The sequence below is a fragment of the Canis lupus genome, chromosome 31 (genome assembly GCF_048164855.1).
Source record: "Canis lupus baileyi chromosome 31, mCanLup2.hap1, whole genome shotgun sequence".
Taxonomy (NCBI): Eukaryota; Metazoa; Chordata; class Mammalia; order Carnivora; family Canidae; genus Canis; species Canis lupus.
In genome coordinates this window covers 15,058,399-15,080,010 of record NC_132868.1, presented here as the reverse complement: position 1 = coordinate 15,080,010, position 21,612 = coordinate 15,058,399, and the positions used below count along the sequence as shown (strand labels likewise).

The 21,612-nt window shown below is 36.0% G+C and overlaps 1 protein-coding gene across 7 annotated transcripts in view; it reads left to right on the top strand.

Annotated features, from left to right (window-relative positions):
- The first annotated feature begins 9,426 nt into the window (after nt 1-9,426).
- PEX5L (peroxisomal biogenesis factor 5 like) overlaps nt 9,427-21,612 on the top strand; it is a 320,090-nt gene continuing 307,904 nt past the window's right edge. For all 7 annotated transcript variants that reach the window (XM_072807503.1, XM_072807498.1, XM_072807514.1 and 4 more), the window contains exon 1: nt 9,427-9,601. In XM_072807503.1, coding sequence (XP_072663604.1) covers nt 9,599-9,601 — 3 coding nt within the window. In that variant the 5' untranslated portion in view covers nt 9,427-9,598. The remainder of the gene's footprint in view (nt 9,602-21,612) is intronic.

The window sequence follows — 21,612 nt, the reverse complement described above, 5'->3', positions numbered from 1 at the left end:
GAGAGAGATAACATCTGCAGAATCCTAAGGGGTAAATGACATGAATTAAAATTTATTCACTCCACTAGGCTATCATTGACAAATGAATATAAATGTAGGATAGTCTCAAAAAAAAAAATGTAGGATAGTCTCAAATACTCAGGGACTCATAAAACGTGTTTGAAAAATCCAAGACAATCCAGACATAATCCAGCTATCTTAAAGATGAATCAACAAGTTAACTCACAAAAGGTGGAGACACAGTAAGAAAGAGAAAACTGATAGGAAGTTCTGAATACTTAAACATACTTAAACATAGCCTTAAGTATGGCTACAAAACAATCATTACAATTCTTGTGTTTAAATTCTATAATATAAAAGTCATAATGTTTTCCATGTAATAGTATAGAATGAAATAAATATTTACGGATTAAAGAAATATGAAGAAAATGTCAATAAAAATGGGTTAAGGGAGGACTTAAGATGGGAAAATGGTGAGAGAGAGCTAATGTAAATGTGGGAATGTCTTTGACAGAAGAGTCCAACAAAAGATAAAATTTCATTTCTGAAGTTCATATATTGAAAAAATATACCTTAATCATGAAAGATACAAAAGCCATTTTAAGTGGAGGTTTCAGAAATGTAGATTGTATTTCTATTAAGGCAAATGTGTGCCAACTTTTAAAAATTGAGCATTGAAAAATTGATTCTAGAAGTCTTTTTAAAAATGCATTTATTTAAAGTCGTTTAAAAAAAAATAAAGTCGTTTAAAAATTTTTTAGAAAGGTATATCAAATACCCAGGAGACAGACTTATTTGAAGTGGGAAATATAATTTTATAGGTTTTTAAAAAAATTTTTTTGTTCTTGCATTATAAACTGAATTATAAAAAGGTGTTTGTAAGATCATTGTACATGGTTTGTAATACAAATAGTTTGAAATAACCTTCAAACTATTTGTGGCTAGGGCCAGGAGGTAAAATTAGTAGTTAGAATTGGAGGCTGGGGAAGAACTAGTGTATAGAACTAGGACTTGGTGTTAGATCTCAGAGATTAAATTCAGCATAAAGTGGAAGGAGTATCAAAGTGTTTCTAAGGTTTTTTTGTTTATAAAGTTGACTTATTTTTATACTTATATGTATCCTTACTACTGTTGGAAGATTTTTTTTTCAAAAAGATGTATGTGCCCTTCCATTTATTGCAGCATTATTTACAATAGTTAAGATATAGAAGCAAACTTAGTGTTCATCAATAGTTGAATGGATGGGGAAGATGTAGTATATATGTACATGATGTACTATTACTTAAGCATAAAGAAAAATAAGATCTTGCAATTTGTGAAGACATGGATGGACCTAAAGGGTATTATGCTAAATGAAATAAATCAGAGAAAGACAAATACCATATGACTTCACTCTTATATGGAATCTAAAAAACAAAACAAATGAATAAACAAACACAACACAGAAACAGACCCATAAATACATAGAAAAAAGTAATGGTTGCTAGTGGTGAGGAGGGTAGGGTGATGGGCAAAATGAAGGGCTGTGAGAGGTACAGGTTTCCAATATAAAATGATTGTCACAAGATTAAAAGGTACGGCATAAGGAATATAGTCAATGATATTGTAGTAGAATTGTATGGTGACAGATGGTAGCTACCCTTGAACATAGCATAATGCATAAACTTGTGAAATCACTGCTATACCTGACACTAATATAACATTGTGTGCCAACCATATATAATTAAAGAAAGAAGACATTTCTGCTCCTTTCTCTCTTCTTCTGGAAGCCCTATGACATGAATGTTAGTCCATCTGATGTTCTCTTAAGCCGTGTTCATTTTAAATTCTTTTTACTACTCTGAGGGGTTGAATTTCACTGCCTTATCTTCTAGTTCATTTATTCTTTCTTCTGCTCCATACAGTCTTCTGTTGAATCCATCTAGCACATTTTTCAGTGCAATTATTGTATTCTTCTCTGACTTCTGTTTAGTACTTTCTTATATTTTCACTTTGTTAAAGCCTCACTGTGTTCATCTACCCTTCTCTCCAGTTTTGTGAGCATTTTTATGGCCATTACTTTAAACTATCAGTTAAATTGCTCATATCCATTTTATTAAAGTTTTTCCCCCGCATAAGGCTTTATCTCATTCTTGTATTAGAAACATATTCTGGGGACACCTGGGTAACTCAGCAGTTGAGCATCTGCCTTTGGCTTAGGGCATGATCCCGGAGTCCCAGGATCGAGTCCCACATCAGGCACTCTGAATGCAGCCTGCTTCTCCCTCTGCCTGTGTCTCTGCCTCCCTCTCTCTCTCTCTGTCTCTCATGAATAAATAAATAAAATCTTTTAAAAAAAGAAAAAGAAACATATTCTGTTTCTTCAATTTGTTTAACTCTCTGTGTTGGTTTCTATACAGTAGATGTAACAACCACCTTTAGTTTGTGGGCTTCTATTATTTGATTGTCTTTCCTTTTCCTTAATTGGATTCTTATTCTCCTAGAGTTCATTATAAGTGGGGTTTTATTTTGTTTTTATATTCAAACCTTAACTCTACTTGAAAGCTGTGTTTATATGTTGTTTAATATTGGCATACACTTTTTCTTTCATATTGATAGTCATACCACCACCCAGTAAATTATCTACTTTTCACTGTTAACCAATATTTAACAAATATTGAGTTTCCATGTATGTCTGGAGGTGTTATTTGGTTCCTTTATCAATACTAGATATTATTTTGGGTTGATGCACTTTATACCATATTCAGATATCTGATAATTCAGATCTCACCTCATCTTTATTTTTCATACTTCTTTGTTTTTAGGAATTGTATTCTTCCACGTGATATCTAAGACTACTTTTGATGTTTATTATCAGCTAGACTCTGCTTTATATTTTCTCTCTAGAACCCAGGTTGATGAAGCAGCCACTATCTTGAATGTTGGCTTCTCTGATGTGCAGCAGGAGGAGGAGGAGAGAGAAAAATGTTCCCCCAGCCATAGGCCCCAAGAAGGGTGAGAGGGACCTCCCACTGCCTTCTTGTCCAAAAGATATTACTGGTTATAAATTTGAGGTTGAATTTTTTTCTTTCAGCACTTTTTTTTTTTAAGATTTTATTTATTTGAGAAAGAGAGAGAGAAGAGAAAGAGAAAGCAGACGCAGGGTGAAGAGGCAAAGGGAGATGGCGAGGGAGCCACTGAGAAGGGAGCCTAATGGGAAGCTCAATTCCAGCACCCTGAGATCATGACCTGAGCTGATGGCAGACTTTTAAACAACTAAACCACCCAGACACCCCTCTTTCAGCACTTTACATATATCATACCATTGTGTTCTAGCTTGCAGGGTTTTTTAAGAAAAGTCTGCTATAATTCTTATTTTCATTCTGCTGTGTGTAATATATTGCTCTCACCCTCCCTTTGGCTACTTTCAAGATTTTTCTCTTTATCCTTGGATTTAGAAGTTTGATTATTATATGCCTAGATATAGGCAGGTATGTGAGTTTTGTTCATTTTGTATTTGTCCAGTTTATGGCTCTCTGAATTAATGGATCTCTGGGTCTTTCATTATTTTTGGAAAATTCTTGACTTTTATCTCCTTTGATATTTCTCCTATAATCCATTATCTCTCTTTTCCTCCTGAAATTAAAATTACACACATTTGAGACATTTTGATATTGTCCCATATCTTTTGATGCTATGTGTTGTTTTTAAGAAATTTTTACTTTATAATTTTTATTAGCCTATCTTCCAAGTACACTGATTATTTCTTTGGCTTAGTTGAGTCTTCCTGTTAAAGGCCTTCCTCATCTCTTGATTGCATTTTTATTTCTAGCATGACCACTTCACTCTTATACTTTCTGTTTCTCTGCTGAAATTCCCATCTGTTCCTAAATGCTGCTTACTTTTTACCCTAGATCCTTTAATATATTAACATATTTTAAATTTTCTATCTAGTAATTCCAACTTTGGGTCATGTCTAAGTCTGATTTCATTGATTCACTTACATCTTGACACTAGTTTCTTTTTTACCTTGCTTTTTTTGTGTAATATGATTTTTTTTATATTGTGTAGGAAAGTAGCATCTAAAATAAGTAATATTTATGCCTCTTCTGCTACTAGATGATTACTGTAAGTGGCTCAGTAAATCTTACCAAGTGTTGGCTTAGGATGGGGTTTTTGCTGCTAATAACTTTAATTCATCACCAATTTAAAATTTTCTAGCATTACCTTGTATTTAGGTTGCAGGCTAGATATTGTTAGTTTTTCTTAATAATTCTGTCTACCCTTATTCTGACTTTTGCTCTGTACCTGTACTTTGGAGGGGTCTCTCTGCATGCTCCAGCTTTGTTCCCAATAGGGACAGCTGTTACTTTGTACTTGGTTCTTGCCTATTGGTGGTTAGTGAAAAGAGTGTTATTTTCTTGTCTTAGGCCTGTCTTAAGCAGGCCTTGGATCCCGGGGTTTCTGAGATGTGACTTCTCCAGTGGTCTCACCCCACCTCCTCCACTGAAGTCAAATTCTTCTTTCTACATTCAGGAGGTCTTGTGTGGGAATGAGGTTCCTGCTCTCTCCCCAACAAAATAACTAATGATTTAGGACCAGGGAAGTTTCTTACCACTTCTATCCAAGATCATGGGCTTTCTTTTTTTTAGCTTTTACCATTTTCCCAGCTGCAGCAAATCTTTATCTATGCCCTAGTGGCAGCAAGATTTGCTTCCCTTCCCTGAAAAGCTCAAGGCTTTTGTTCTCTAGGTACATAGGACCTAAACAGTTTGTGTCTTTCCCACAAGGGAAAGGGAGGGCATTCTTTCTCTTAGGTCTTCACCGCCAACAGAGGTATTCTTTGGTTCCTTACTCAATATTTTTCATAAGTATCCCCACAGAGACATATTAGAAGATCCTGTGAGTTGGTACAAATATCCCCTTGTATCTGTGATCTCCAGGAGTTTTATATTCTCACACAAGCCCACACTGGGTCATTAGCAATACGCTAAAAATCTTAGCTACGTTCTTCTTGCCTGCTTGAATGGTTCCTGGCATATCTTCCTCCTGTGCCCTGCCAAAGGAGAACCAGTGCCTCATTTCATTAGAGGCACCAGTTGTTCCTTAGGTTTCAGGCTGCTGGCTTGACCTAAAATGGTTTTCTAACCAGTTCAGAAGTTAGAATTTTATGGTTTATTTGTCTTTTCTTTGTGGTGGTTAATGTTGTTGTTGTTATTATTATAGTGGAAACAGTACTCTAGTTTTCTACGCCCAGGCAGAAGCAGAATATTTTCCTACTCTTCACTGTGGTTCTTTTGTTTTAATATTTTCTTGCTGTTGCCCTTATAATATCTTCCTTGATATTTGTACTATTTCCTTTCTTTTTTTAGTTTTATGTTTTAATAGATATCTTGTTTGATTCTTTTAGTGTACTTGTTCTTAATAGAGGTGTACTACCTTTAGGGAGGGAATTTTGAAAATTTGTTAAGATAGTTTTGTTTGTCCCAATGATTCAAAGGGACTAATGCTCTTTAATAGGTAGATAATATATACTCAATGCTAGATATCCTGCATCATGAAGGAAAGTTCCACATATTGAAGAATTTTCTCATGCCACACAATTTTAAACATCCCATTGGACATGTAAGTAAAAATAATAGCAATTTTAGAACCTATATTTATTTCATACAGAAACACAATTTTTTTAAATGTTTATTTATTTATGATAGTCACAGAGAGAGAAAGAGAGAGAGGCAGAGACACAGGCAGAGGGAGAAGCAGGCTCCATGCACGGGAAGCCCGATGTGGGATTCGATCCCGGGTCTCCAGGATAGCGCCCTGGGCCAAAGGCAGGCACCAAACCCCTGCGCCACCCAGGGATCCCAGAAACACAATTTTAAAAATAACTTGTAGTAAAATAATTACTGAATTTCATAGAATACAACTACTTTTTTTCGTACTTGATCAAAATTCTGGTCACTATTTTGGAAATAACTTCTCTAGCGGCAGTGTTGCTTATAAAGTTTAAGCTACCAATGCAACATACCTGTCAGTCTACCTTTCTAGCTTTGACACTCAGTTATTCTATGGAAAGTTATGGACATCTAACTACTTTATTTATGTCTTCTAGTATTGTCATTCATGAGCATTTGTATATTGGAATAATTATTTGTTTTGTAAGCAACTGAGATTGTGGGATTGTTTTATACACAATATAACCCAGCAAAGCTAACACATACAACTTAATTCCCTAGTGTAATTTGTTTCTTAGAGGAAAGTTGTGAGTCAAGTCTCTATTAGTCCTGTTCCACTTATATTCTAATAGTACACTGTTGTTCATTCCTCATTTCCAGAACTGCTATAGGTATAACTTTGGTTTTTTAGTATTGACTGGATTGTTCCCACAGGAATGTATAGGGTGGGATATCTTATGCTACCTTTCCCACTTAATACAGAAAGTTTCCACATTCAATGGTAATAGTTACCTTGTTTCACAGTAATTCAATCCCAAATTCCTCTGTAAAAAATTCAAGACAAAGAGAAGGAAGGTAATAGAAAACTTAAATTTCCATTTCCCATTAACATAGGAAGGATAGAGATGGAAACAGGAGATAAAGAAAGACCCCTGTAAAGACAAAATTGGTACTTTATGAGGCTTCCCTAGTTTATTCATCATAAACCCATTTTTTAAATGTAGCTTGTTACTGAAAATAAAGCCCCATTCAGAGAAGCTGAAAGAAATTCACACGCTCTGGGGAGCCAGATGGTCTTTTATTCATAAAACTCTATCACTTCAGGATATTATAAAAGTTTTAAATAAATGAAGGCCATAAAATATACTGAATTTCAACCTGAAAGAAGATATTTTTTAAATGTCATTACATTAACTACTGTGCATAAGAGTCTATGAATATGGATAAGTTCTTTTGACTTTAAGCTGCTAGAAAGAGAATATTCGTTGTTTTTCTTGTTTAGAGTATTTTTTTTTCTCTTCTCTTTAGTGGCAAGGCAAAGGACAGGTAACTGTAATAGGTCAACTACAATTATGAAATAAAAGAATAAAAGTGATGGGTGAATTATTATTTTTAGGTATTTAACATCTTTTAGACATTTGTGTATGACATTTGACATGGTAATGGAATTCGCAGACTGTCTTAAAAGAAAAAAAGTGAAGTGAAAACTATAAGTAAGAAAGTAGAGAATGAGGGGTGGGGGAAAGGGAGGAAGGAAGGAGAGAAAAGAGAGGGTAAGAAAGAAAGGAGGGATACCTGGGTGACTCAGTGGCTGAGCATCTGCTTTTTTTTTTTTTTTTTTTTTATTCATCAGAGAGAGAGAAAGAGAGAGAGAGAGGCAGAGACACAGGCAGAGGGAGAAACAGGATCCAGGCAGGAAGCCCGACGTGGGACTCCATCCCAGGTCTCCAGGATCACACCCTGGGCTGAAGGCGGCGCTAAACCACTGAGCCACCCGGGCTGCCCTGAGCATCTGCTTTTGGCTTGGGTTGTGATTCCAGGTCCTGGGATTGAGTCCCACCCACACCAGGATCTCTGAAGGGAGCCTGTTTCTCCCTCTGCGTATATCTCTGCCTCTGTGTGTGTGTGTGTGTGTGTGTGTGTCTCATGAATAAATAAATAAAATCTTTAAAAAAAAAAAGAAGGAAAGAAAAGGGGAGGAAAAAGAGGAAAGGAGGTGGAAGGAGTAGTCAAGAAAAGTAAATAAGAAAGCAGGGCAGTTATTTGCCAAACAAGCTTATCCAAAGTCTCATGATAATTCCCATTATAAAGAGGTTGCTCCACAATGACCATAATAACCAAACTATGGAAAGAGCCCAGATGTCCATTGACAGATGAATGGATAAAGAAGATGTGGTCTATATTTACAATGGAATATTACTCAGCCATCAGAATACTTACCATTTAAATTGACGTGGATAGACCTGGAAGGAATTATGCTGAGGGAATAAGTCAATCAGAGAAACAATTATCATATGGTTTCACTCATATCAAGAATATAAGAAACAGCACAGAGGATCATAGGGGAAGGGAGGTAAAACTGAATGGGAAGTCATCAGAGAGAGAAAAAAAACCATGAAATGCTCTTAACTACAAATACAAACTAAGGGAGGAGAGGTGGATAGGAGGTTGACGTAATGGACATGAAGGAGGACATGTGATGTGATGAGCACTGGGTGTTATAGGCAACTGTTAAATTATTGAACTCTTCATCTGAAACTAATGATGTACTATATGTTGGCTAATTGAACTTAAATTTAAAAAAATGGGACACCTGGGTGGCTCAGTGATCGAGTGTCTGCATTTAGCTCAGGATGTGAACCCAGGGTCCTGGGATTGAGTCCCACATCAGGGTCTCCATAGGGAGCCTGCTTCTCCCTCTGCCTTTGTCTCTGCTTCTCTCTGTCTCTCATGAATAAATAAAATCTTTAAAAAAGTAAAAATAAATTAAAAAATAGGTTGCTCCAAAAGTATCTGAATGTTATTTTATTAAATGTTACTGTTACTTTTATAAATAATGCTAGTGTAAAAGAGAAGTCAGAACTCTTATGTAGTGATTAAAATGGCTTAAATAGAAACAGTATAAATTGAAAATGTATGCTACAATGCGTGACAATCATAACGTACAATCATCATGTGATGAAATCTTGGCTCTGAGTACCTTGAATTTTAAATTTTAATATGTATATTCATAGTTATACATAAAAGTTTATTTTGAATTTAATCATTGGTAAATCATGTCTTTTGTATTTTATTCTGTGCAAAGACTCAATTCTTAACTCAAGGAATACTGGAGTGTTTTCAATTAGATTCAAAATATAAAGGCATGATGTAAAGGCCTTTGGATGGAGATTGTTTGGAAAAAATGACAATGTACCTTCTTAGGCCATTTTCTCTGTTTAACTTCTGTCCCTCCAGCATCAGTCTCCCTAGCCTTCTTGCTTTTCTACACTTTGAGATCCAACTATTGGTCAGCACAATATGGGGGAAAGATCCAACTATTGGTCAGCACAATATGGGGGAAAGATAATTTGTCTTTTTAGATCATAGCTCTTCAGCATGAGTATAAATGCACTCAAGGAACTGAGATTAAAAAACCACACTTTTAGAAGCCTTATCTCCACATGAGTCTGATAGAGATTGTGAGATCCTAGATCTTGAGCCTGAGCCTAATGCCATAATAGAATGAGACTTTTTTTGGGTCATGGGAAGGAGTTAGTGTATTTTGCATGTGGAGGAAACAAATAATTTATGACAATAGTGCAGACTGTGATAAAGATAAAGGTAAATTATTTGATATTCCTAACCATTGAGAGGCAGAAGGTTGGAGAGTACAGGGGTATCTTTAGCTACTTCCTTTGAATCTGGGCTGAACTGTGACTGCTTTGACCAATAGAATGTAGTGGAACTGATGCTATGTCACTTCCAGGAATAGCCTTTATGACACCTAAAACTTTCTTCTTCCTTTTTTGGGGATTCCTGGGCTACTCTGCAAGAGATCTGAGAACTCTGAAGGGACTGTGGTGTGAGGAAGTCCACACTAGCCATATGGACAGGCTGTGTCAAGAGTGAAAGAGAGATGCCTGGCCAACCCTCAGTAATTGAGTTCTTTGCTCCACAGAATCATGGTATATAATATTTTTAATTTGTTGATTAAAGCCATTAAATTTAGGGGTAGTTTGTTTTATAATAATAGATATTTGGTGAACCCTAGGTGAAAGCACCTTTTTTGCTTCTATGTTCTTCTGCCTTCTCCCTGCCTGGAATTTTGACACAAGACTTACAGATCTAAGAAAGCTTTGGAGATTATGAGACAAAAAAACAAGCGAATACAAGCCTACCTATTAAAGATAGAAAGAGTTGGGTCCTTGTTTACACCCTTGGGCCACCCATACCAGTCAGCTCTAGACTGGCTCTCCTGGAGACAAATAAAGTCCTATCTGCGTAAGCCAATGTTATTTTGATGTTCTGTTACTTGCCACTGAATATATTCAAAGTTGATACAACTATCAACAAATATCTGTTGATTGGTTGACTGAATCCCTTGTTTCCCAGCCTTATCTTTTCTAAAAGTTTACCTACAACAAGATAGTCTCTTTGGGATTTATGGTTCATACCTAATGAGCACACTTGGTGCTTCTCTCAGAGATGCTCAACTGTGGTCAGTCTCCACCCATTATGTTTTTTTCAGCCTTTGTTAGAAAAGTGGAAGGGTTTTATTGTTGTTGCTGCTGTTGTTGCTAAGCAACCCTGAATCTTCAGTCTTAAGTGTGCGACTCTAAGTGTTGGGATCATTCTACATTAAAATGCCTTCTATTTTTGCCTTAATTTTAAGTTAAAATGAGATCCCTCTGAATGAGGCAGTCATTTAGCAAGTCAGAAATTCCTGTTGCCCCTAATCTCTGGCTTTTAAGCTCTTCTATTCAGTATGTTTTTTCTCTGCAAAGTATGAAAAAGAAATCATAGAGAACAAAATAAAGACCCATGATCATTTCTCCTAATTTTCAGACACTGATGTCTGTGATAAAGTATTTAGGGAAAAAAATGGCAATCACATCAGTCATACCAGAGAACACCTCAGGACTGACTTACTAAAATATGTCCCCTTTCCTACATTCAAATCCTAGGTGGGGGATGTTAGCCGAAAGAACTGTAAAAAATGTTGTGGTTTCTTTTGCCTAAAATTTAATCTCTTGTGGCATGAAGGAAGAAGGGGTTTTGAAGTGTGAGGGCAGGTAGAGCTGGCCAAGGATAGTATCAAACTTCTGGCTTTGTTTTTTAGTAGGTTTTTAGTAGATTGTATAATCCTGAGAAAGTCCTTTCAAATTCAGTTTCATCTTCTTCAGTGTCCATGATCAGGTGTCAGCATACTTGTTGAGTTGAATGAGGTAGTATGTATATAAATATATATATTTGTATTTGTATGTATACAAACATATATATATATATATATGTAATAACTAGATGAGAGAGAGAGAGAGAGAGACTCTAGAACCTGGCACATAGAGAAGAAATGATAATTGCTGACTCTGCTATAAAAGGAAGTGATGGAATTAAAACTTAGCCCTCATGGTTGCACTTTTTAAAAATGAGTTTGAGGAATTATCATAAATGAATTATTTGGTGCTTTAAAAACCAGTGTTCTGCCTTTAAAAATAGGATAAGACAATTACAAACCAAAGAGAAATAATGCTAAAACACTAAGGTGCCTATATTTGCTTCAGTTTACATCTCAAGTCTTCTAAAAGGAAGTATTGGAAGAAGTAAAACTATCTCTTTGGAAATATTGTAACAGGCAAAAGCTAAGAGTTGCCAAAAGTGGAGTTGAAAATAAATTAACTAAGTGGTAAAATGAAATAAAGCAGCAAACCAAAAATTATGTATGGTATTTCAACAAATAAAACATAAAGAATATCTAGTGAATCCTGATGGCTAAAGCGATTTAGAAACCATTGTGACTTCTTCAGTTTCTCTATTATATAGTCTCTGAATATGTGTACTATTTTATGAAAAGTAGCACATTGAGACACCTGGATGGCTCAGCAAGTGACTGTCTGCCTTCAGCTCAGGGCAAGATCTCAGGGCCCGGGGATGGAGTCTCCCATCAGGCTCCCTTTGAGGACCCTGTTTCTCCCTCTCATATTTGTGTCTCTACCTCTCTCTCTGTGTCTCTCATGAATAAATAAATAAATAAATAAAGTCTTTAAAAAAATAAAAAAGAAAAGTAGCACATCCTCTTGAACTGTACTTTTCCATGGAGTAAAGTCAACTGTAAATCATATATTTAGTAATATACTGCAGGAGACCCTCTAATAAGACTTTTTGTTCTACAACTTAATATTTATTTGGACCTGTTCATCCATATGATAAGCTAAAGATTTTCTATTTAGTTCAGAGAAAATTCTACTTAGTTCACAGAAATTACCTTAACAAAGATAGCCTACTTCTGTTAAATGATCTCGTAAGACCTAATGATTTGCTTTAGAACCCAAGTCTACATCACAGATTCACAGTTGGAACATTTGCCTCTCATAATGACAAGTTCTGGTTATGTATGCCTTTTAGGAAAAGGAGACTTGAGGGGTGGAGAGAAGAGGAAATTTAATTTCTCATGTTTTCCAAGAGTAGAAAAATGAGCAACAAATAAGACACTTTCAAGATAATTATCTTTTTTCATTAAAGTGACTTTTTGAGAGATTATCTTTACAAATAACTGTTGGCAAAAAGCACAATAATATGCACATTTAGACATGAAGTGTATAAAATTCCTTTTGAAAGAAAGTTTTTTATATGAAAAGCCAGGGGGAAATGTACTTAAAATATGAGCGTTTACTGATTGATTCCTCCTTATTTTGCTGGGTTGAAAGGCTTTATGTAGTTACATTATTCAAATAAGTGATTTTTTTGTAATGGTATATCAGTTTAAATAAACAGGCTTCAAGAGAAGTCTTTTAGTGGAACAAGAACATCTTTGTGCCAGCGCCATTTGAAATCATTACAGTACACAATTACAGGAACTCAAAAATAACAAAACACCCTATAGCAACTCAATGAAAAAAACACCATAAAAATTAAACCACTACTTTTGGATACCTCATTTACATAACAGTTAAGGGAAAGAGAGCTAGCTTTTGCTCCTTTATAGAGATCTTCAAGCCTTCGAATGTCACTTAGAGAATAAAAAAGAAAATTTTAAAACAGAAAAAAGTAAACCCTTGTATTGAACAAATGTTCAGTCTGTTGTAGGTGAAGCTGAAAAATGAAACCATCCTCGATCTACCATTTAATGGCAGGTACAGTTTGCTCTTGCTTCGCCTGGGTAAGAGCAAGGGTAGCAAACAATTATTTACAGTTTTCTGTTTCCTGATCCTATCAAATCTCTAATTAAGAACAACAACAACAAAACAAATAATAAAGACTTCCTGGAGTGAAATTTTTCAAACCTTCAAACTATAGCTTAGCCTCAGCCTTTCCCATCTGCCAGGAATCTTTAAGGGTCAGCTATGGTGGGAGAGTGGAGATTTGGCCCCTGTCTCCTGAGCCACCCTTCGGCAATTGTCTTTCCGGGCCTGTGCTCCTTTCCAACTAAGCGTCAGCAACTCTTGCACCATGGATAACGGGCTGTTATCATGGGATGAACTGCTGTTATTGTCGCTCTAACTCAGTTTTAAAAAGTGTTTCAGGGCAGCGCCGGTGGCTCATCGGTTTAGCGCCGCCTTCAGCCCAGGGCCTGATCCTGGAGACCCAGGATCGAGTCCCACGTCGGGCTCCCTGCGTGGAGCCTGCTTCTCCCTCTGCCTGTGTCTGTGCCGCTCACTTGCTCTGTCTCTCTCATAAATAAATAAATAAATAAATAAATAAATAAATAAATAAATAAATCTTTTTCTTAAAAAAAGTGTTTCAAATGAGACTATGCCTAAGACTCACTCCCAATCAACTAACTCAGGATCTCTAGGGAGGGCTGTCAGCATGGCTAGGTTCTTAAAACTGCTCAGGTGTTTCCAGTGTGTACCCCGCATTGTTGAAGGACCACCTACAAGAACTCCATAGAGGGTTCACCAGAGTGTGCATGTGACAGGTGAATTTTGAAATTACAGGCCTGGTACAAGAATCCCAGATGTGCTTGGCACTTAGGATTTGGATTTAGGATTTGGTCCTTTTTGAAATCTGTTCACCAGTGCTTTGTGCAATATGTCCCTCTGCCCCCTTTATTCCATTTAATAGTACTGTTTTTCAGGGTGTAATTTTTGTCCAGAATAATCACTCAACAATGAAGACATACACACATGATCCTCATGGACAATAATTTTTTAAAAATAATACAGCTTGCATTCATATTCGAGAAGAGAGATGGTTTTCCTGAATTTGACAAAATCTGTGGAAGTTGTTCTACAAAAGGAGAGATCAGTATACATTATTATGCAGAGTTGCACAAATACCTTAAAAAAAAAAAAAAAAAAAAAGGAATGAGGCACATTGTAGAGTCCTGCCAAACAACAGAATCATCCTGATGGCAACTCTGAGTCACACACAAATAGAAGCTTTAAAAGTGAAGGGTTTTGTTTCATTCGGATGAGCCATACCCCCTCCAATCTCTGTAGGTAGTAAAAGAATGTTAACTATTTTAATTTCTTCTGTCCATAACCCTTCAGGACTAGAGGTGAACTGGATACTGCAATGCAAATTACATTCTTTCTTTCTTTCTTTCTTTCTTTCTTTCTTTCTTTCTTTCTTTCTTTCTTTCTTTCTTTCTTCTTTTTCACATTATTACTTTCTAATACAGATTATGGAAATCAATCTCAAATATCCACAAAATAGTAGAATACAAAGGGTGAAAAGAGGCAGCTTCTCACTATGTTCAGATCATAATCTGTTAGAGGCACCCTTTGCATTCATCAGGCCTTTGAGGAGGAAGTCAGCTACAGTACCTTTTGTTTGTTTGTTTGTTTGTTTGTTTTTTAAAGATTTTATTTATTTATTCATGAGAGACACACAGAGAGGCAGATAGGCAGCGGGAGAAGCAGGCTCCATGTGGGGAGCCTGATATGGGACTGGACCCCAGGACCCCCAGGATCATGACTTGAGCCAAAGGCAGACACTCAACCATTGAGTCACCCAGGTTCCCCAGCTGTAGTACCTTTAACAAAAGAATCCACATGATATAATGAAGTGGGCTAATTTGCATAAGGCTTTTGAAGAGTTCATTTACAGTAACTGGCTAAAATTAACACAACTCTCGAAAGTTCACCTATTGCTTAAATGAACAAGTAAGATTGCTCATAGCAATAAATTGTACAAGATTTGTGGCTCTTCCAAACCTCACAACTAAATGTTTCTTCTCTAACAGATTTTTTTTAACTATGTAGTTAAATAGTTGAATACACAGAACTACTTCTTCCTTTGACTATGGAGAAAATAGAAACTGTGATCATGATAACAAAAAACAAGATGAATAGAAATTATATAAAACATTTACCACAATTATCTAGTCTCTATCTCTTCATTCATTGTACTTTCATGGTTCCTAGAATGTTCATATTTGTTATCTTTCCCTTCTTTATCTTACTACAAAGGACAATAAACAGCACAGTTCTGGAGTTTCAAAGAGTTCTTTTTTGTCAAGATTATTTGCTCTAAGGGTTTCTCATCAAATGCCATTATGATCTATAAGTCATTTAATTTTAACTGAGACTAATTTCAGTTTTGAGGCTTATGATTTTGACTCCAAAACAGATTATTGAATAGCAGCTAAGTAAAACAATGTATATAGAGTGACTGATGGCAAACATGAAATATTCCTCAGGAGGAAATTTAAAAATGTCTCCTGGGCAAGTATCTTTTGGACAATTTTGGTATTATTTTATAACAAAATAAGCAAAACAAAGTTAAACAAAAGAAATTCTCAGAGCTTTCCTTTTTTTTTTCTTTTATTTTTTTTAATTTATTTTTTATTGGTGTTCAATTTACTAGCATACAGAATAACCCCCAGTGCCCGTCACCCATTCACTCCCACCCCCCGCCCTTCTCCCCTTCTACCACCCCTAGTTCGTTTCCCAGAGTTAGCAGTCTTTACGTTCTGTCTCCCTTTCTGATATTTCCCACACATTTCTTCTCCCTTCCCTTATATTCCCTTTCACTATTATTTATATTCCCCAAATGAATGAGAACATATAATATTTGTCCTTCTCCGACTGACTTACTTCACTCAGCATAATACCCTCCAGTTCCATCCACGTTGAAACAAATGGTGGGTATTTGTCATTTCTAATAGCTGAGTAATATTCCATTGTATACATAGACCACATCTTCTTTATCCATTCATCTTTCGATGGACACCGAGGCTCCTTCCACAGTTTGGCTATTGTGGACATTGCTGCTATAAACATCGGGGTGCAGGTGTCCCGGCGTTTCATTGCATCTGTATCTTTGGGGTAAATCCCCAACAGTGCAATTGCTGGGTCGTAGGCAGGTCTATTTTTAACTCTTTGAGGAACCTCCACACAGTTTTCCAGAGTGGCTGCACCAGTTCACATTCCCACCAACAGTGTAAAAGGGTTCCCTTTTCTCCGCATCCTCTCCAACATTTGTTGTTTCCTGCCTTGTTAATTTGCCCCATTCTCGCTGGTGTGAGGTGGTATCTCATTGTGGTTTTGATTTGTATTTCCCTGATGGCAAGTGATACAGAGCATTTTCTCATGTGCGTGTTGGCCATGTCTATGTCTTCCTCTGTGAGATTTCTGTTCATGTCTTTTGCCCATTTCATGATTGGATTGTTTGTTTCTTTGGTGTTGAGTTTAATAAGTTCTTTATAGATCTTGGAAACTAGCCCTTTATCTGATATGTCATTTGCAAATATCTTCTCCCATTCTGTAGGTTGTCTTTGAGTTTTGTTGACTGTATCCTTTGCTGTGCAAAAGCTTCTTATCTTGATGAAGTCCCAATAGTTCATTTTTGCTTTTGTTTCTTTTGCCTTCGTGGATGTATCTTGCAAGAAGTTACTATGGCCGAGTTCAAAAAGGGTGTTGCCTGTGTTCTTCTCTAGGATTTTGATGGAATCTTGTCTCACATTTAGATCTTTCATCCATTTTGAGTTTATCTTTGTGTATGGTGAAAGAGAGTGGTCTAGTTTCATTCTTCTGCATGTGGATGTCCAATTTTCCCAGCACCATTTATTGAAGAGACTGTCTTTCTTCCAATGGATAGTCTTTCCTCCTTTATCGAATATTAGTTGACCATAAAGTTCAGGGTCCACTTCTGGGTTCTCTATTCTGTTCCATTGATCTATGTGTCTGTTTTTGTGCCAGTGCCACACTGTCTTGATGACCACAGCTTTGTAGTACAACCTGAAATCTGGCATTGTGATGCCCCAAGATATGGTTTTCTTTTTTAAAATTCCCCTGGCTATTCGGGGTCTTTTCTGATTCCACACAAATCTTAAAATAATTTGTTCTAACTCTCTGAAGAAAGTCCATGGTATTTTGATAGGGATTGCATTAAACGTGTATATTGCCCTGGGTAACATTGACATTTTCACAATATTAATTCTGCCAATCCATGAGCATGGAATATTTTTCCATCTCTTTGTGTCCTCCTCAATTTCTTTCAGAAGTGTTCTATAGTTTTGAGGGTATAGATCCTTTACATCTTTGGTTAGGTTTATTCCTAGGTATCTTATTCTTTTGGGTGCAATTGTAAATGGGATTGACTCCTTAATTTCTCTTTCTTCAGCCTCATTGTTAGTATATAGAAATGCCACTGATTTCTGGGCATTGATTTTGTATCCTGCCACGCTACCAAATTGCTGTATGAGTTCTAGCAATCTTGGGGTGGAGACTTTTGGGTTTTCTATGTAGAGTATCATATCATCGGCGAAGAGGGAGAGTTTGACTTCTTCTTTGCCAATTTGAATGCCTTTAATGTCTTTTTGTTGTCTGATTGCTGAGGCTAGGACTTCCAGTACTATGTTGAACAGCAGTGGTGAGAGTGGACATCCCTGTCTTGTTCCTGATCTTAGGGGAAAGGCTCCCAGTGCTTCCCCATTGAGAATGATATTTGCTGTGGGCTTTTCATAGATGGCTTTTAAGATGTCGAGGAATGTTCCCTCTATCCCTACACTCTGAAGAGTTTTGATCAGGAATGGATGCTGTATTTTGTCAAATGCTTTCTCTACATCTAATGAGAGGATCACATGGTTCTTGGTTTTTCTCTTGCTGATATGATGAATCACATTGATTGTTTTACGGGTGTTGAACCAGCCTTGTGTCCCGGGGAAAAATCCTACTTGGTCATGGTGAATAATTATCTTAATGTACTGTTGGATCCTATTGGCTAGTATCTTGTTGAGAATTTTTGCATCCATGTTCATCAGGGATATCGGTCTGTAATTCTCCTTTTTGGTGGGGTCTTTGTCTGGTTTTGGAATTAAGGTGATGCTGGCCTCATAGAACGAATTTGGAAGTACTCCATCTCTTTCTATCTTTCCAAACAGCTTTAGGAGAATAGGTATGGTTTCTTCTTTAAACGTTTGATAAAATTCCCCTGGGTCTCAGAGCTTTCCATGTGGTTATGTGCACTATGAATCTTTGAGAGAAAAGGATAGTACACAGCCCTCCTCAACCTTACCTGATTAAAAATACCTATTTTTTTTTCTTAGAGAATCTTCCTTGATTAGTTTACTGAATAGCAAACATAAAGAAATCATGGATTATATTGCTGTTCAAATGTGGTCCAATGACCAGCAGAATGGACATGACCTTCCATATTAGAAAGGCTGAACTCAGGTACCACCCAGACCTACTGAACTAGCTAGCATCTGCAAGATTCCCAGGATGATGATACTTTGCATACCCAAGTTTGAGAACCCTTGAGTTAGAGGATCATTCTGGGTCCAGGCTGAAAAATACTGATGTTTAGTTAAGCATACTGCATAGTCATCTTTCTGCAATGTAAATAAAGGGGATCAGAATATGCCACCCTAAAATATACCACTTTAACATAAGATTATTTTTAGCTGAAAGCTAAAGAGTAGGGCATAGGGGATCCCCGTGTGGCTCAGTGGTTTAGTGCCTGCCTTTGGCCCAGAGTCCTGGGATCAAGTCCCATATCAGGCTCCCTGAATAGAGCCTGCTTCTCCCTCTGCCTGTCTCTCTCTCTCTCTCTCTCTCTGTGTGTGTCTCTCATGAATAAATAAAATCTTAAAAAAAAAAGAGTAAGGCATAAATTTTCCTTTGAAGAAAGTGTCCATCTCCCATACTAGATAGAGAAGAGACACTCTTTTATCATCTAAAATGAGGAGTTGACAGCAAGATGAGTTTGCATAAACAGACCTTACTAAAATAGCCCTTATTTTTCATTAGTTCCCCCATATATTTCTTAGTCATTTCCCCATAATTTATTGTCCCTTGATGCCCCAAACCCTATTGTTTTTGTTAAAAGGGAATATAACTATTTTTTACTATTTTTACCAACTATTATTTTTACTATTTTTAACTATTTGAGTTTTACTTCTCTGTGAACTCCTGTGCACATGAATATTAGCAAAAATTGTATGCTTTCTCTCCTATTAATCTGCCTATTGTTAGTTTAATTTGCATGCCCCCAGTTACTGTTGAACGTAAGAGAGTAGAAGAATTTTTCCTACCCAACATAAATAGGAATTGTTTTGCACAAACATATCCCAAGCACCCAAAACAGTATCTGTGGAACATCACAGGTATTCAAGAAATGTCTGTAGATGTAATGGCTTATTATTCTATCCACTTGATTAATTATGCATTATATGCTCCTCATAGTATTAATATTAATTAATATTAATGGAACATTATCTAGATTTGATGCCTCAAGGAGTTGGACATAGATTTAAGAAGATATGGTAGTCTTTCCAGGAGGCATCACTACAGAATAACTTTCAGCCTCCCAGAAAGACAAATTTATTGCATAATTAAATATTTTTTTTAAACCAGCTATGGGAAAATAATAAACATATACCTTATAGGTCATGAAAGTGAGATTTCCTGCAGTGTTTTGTCATTCTAATACCTAGAATGACTATATTTCAGCATCTTTTCTCCAAGTTCTTCAAGATCAATTTTTTTTTTTTTTTTTTTTTTTTTTACTCTATGAGGTTGTCTTTCTGAAATAATTTCTTTGGTGTATGACCTTCACTCTGGACCTTTTTTTTCCTCCCTTCTTTGATCCTCAGGATCGCATTCCTATAGATTGAAAGCCTTAAACTGCCACATAATTTCTAACACTAATGTGATTTGCAGTTAAGCTCCCGATCTCTATAAATTGAGACAATGTATTTAACTCCTATTAAAAGTAATTATGGAACAGATTTGAAGTGGAATTATAAAATATAGACACGTTTTCTGATTTGATAATGTGGAGCTTTCATATCTAAAAATACTATAAAAACATAATTCAGGATGAATGTGTAGTTAATGAAATCAAGGGCATCTTCATCTAATGACAAACGTATTACTGCTTATATAGAGTTTGAGACATAATGAAAAATCTCATTTCCTCTACTAAAACCACAAAGTAGGTCCCCTTATAATATTAATACAGTCTTAAACTTCCATAACAAATCCAATCCTTCACCTCTGGCCTTGCATTTTCTTCTTTTTCTGCCTCTTCTGGCTAATCCCTCCATACCACTGGACTGCTTGACATTCCTCAGCATTTCAATCCTGTGGACCTATGCTCAAGCTATTTCCTGGAATATTCTCCCCAGTCTTCTCTCTGCTCATTTCTCTGCCTATATTCCTATAAGTGAATTCACACAAAGTACAGACCCTTCAGAGCATAGCCCAACTAGTAGCTCTGCAAAGACTTCCCTAACTTCTTAGGCTGAACTCCACTGTACTGGATATTGTTTTCCTCACAGATAATATTATTCTATTTGAGAATATCTTGGCTCCATATCTCTCTACATATGCCCAATTAGGACTTGCTAGGATTATAATCTGCTCAGGGATGGATGTCATACTTTTTATCTGCAAATTCCTGGTACCTAGCATCACAGACTCATTCGTTCATCCAACAAGCATTCTAAAGAACTTTAAAAGAATGACAGACCAGTGAATAAATGAATAATTTGACCCAAAAAGTATGTAAACAATGCAACTCTTTCAAGCAAGTCATATCCAGATCCAATTTAGTATATGGTTCCTTTCTTCATTCAGTCTTCAAACACTTTACATAATACTGTTATTTTATAAGAATAACCACAATTTATCAAGCATCCACCATTAAGCAAGTACTATGTGAGATTCTTTGATACAGAGAGACAAGTATCTTTTTTGGAAGTACTTATGACCTTCTCAAATTAAAAAAAATAATTTCCTTGGCAGTTTGTCTTTCAAGAAATTGGTCCATTTTATCTAAATTGTTGAATTTATAGGCTTAAGTATTCCTACTTGAGCAGATGTTTGTGCATGTTCATGTTCTTAGCAGATTCATTCACAATTGTCAAAAGTGAAATAAGTTAGACACAAAAGGTCAAATACTATATGATTCCATTTTTATGAGGTAGCTAGTGTAGTCTAATAAAGACAGAAAATAGAATGATGGGGCTTGGAGGGTAGGGGAAATGGGGAATTATTATTTATTGGATATAGCGCTTCAGTTTGGAAAGAAGAAAGTGTTCTGGAAATTGATGCTGATGATTGCACAACATAAATATATTTAATGCCACTGAAATATATATGTAAAGAAGATAAAAATGGTAAATTTTATGTATATTTTATCGTAATAAAAATTCCTCATGGATTAAAGTAAAAATATAACAAACTAAAACAAAAATACTGGAAAAAATATGGAATATTTTTAAGTTTGAACCACAAAAGACACAATAAATAAAGTTAAAAGATTGTAGAAAGGAATAAGATACATTCTATATAAAGAATTCCTTCCAAACAATAAGAGAAAGTAAATAAACCAAATAGAAAATGGACAAATGATCTGAACAGACAATTCAGAGCATACATCTCAAAACAGAAGAACAGATATAAAACTAATTCCACATTGGTTAAGTATTAAACGCAACAAACTATAAAATTTAGCAGAAAATAAAGCACATTTTGGAAAAGCTTGCTACACAAGACTCCAAATACAGAAACTATGAAGGAAAACAAAT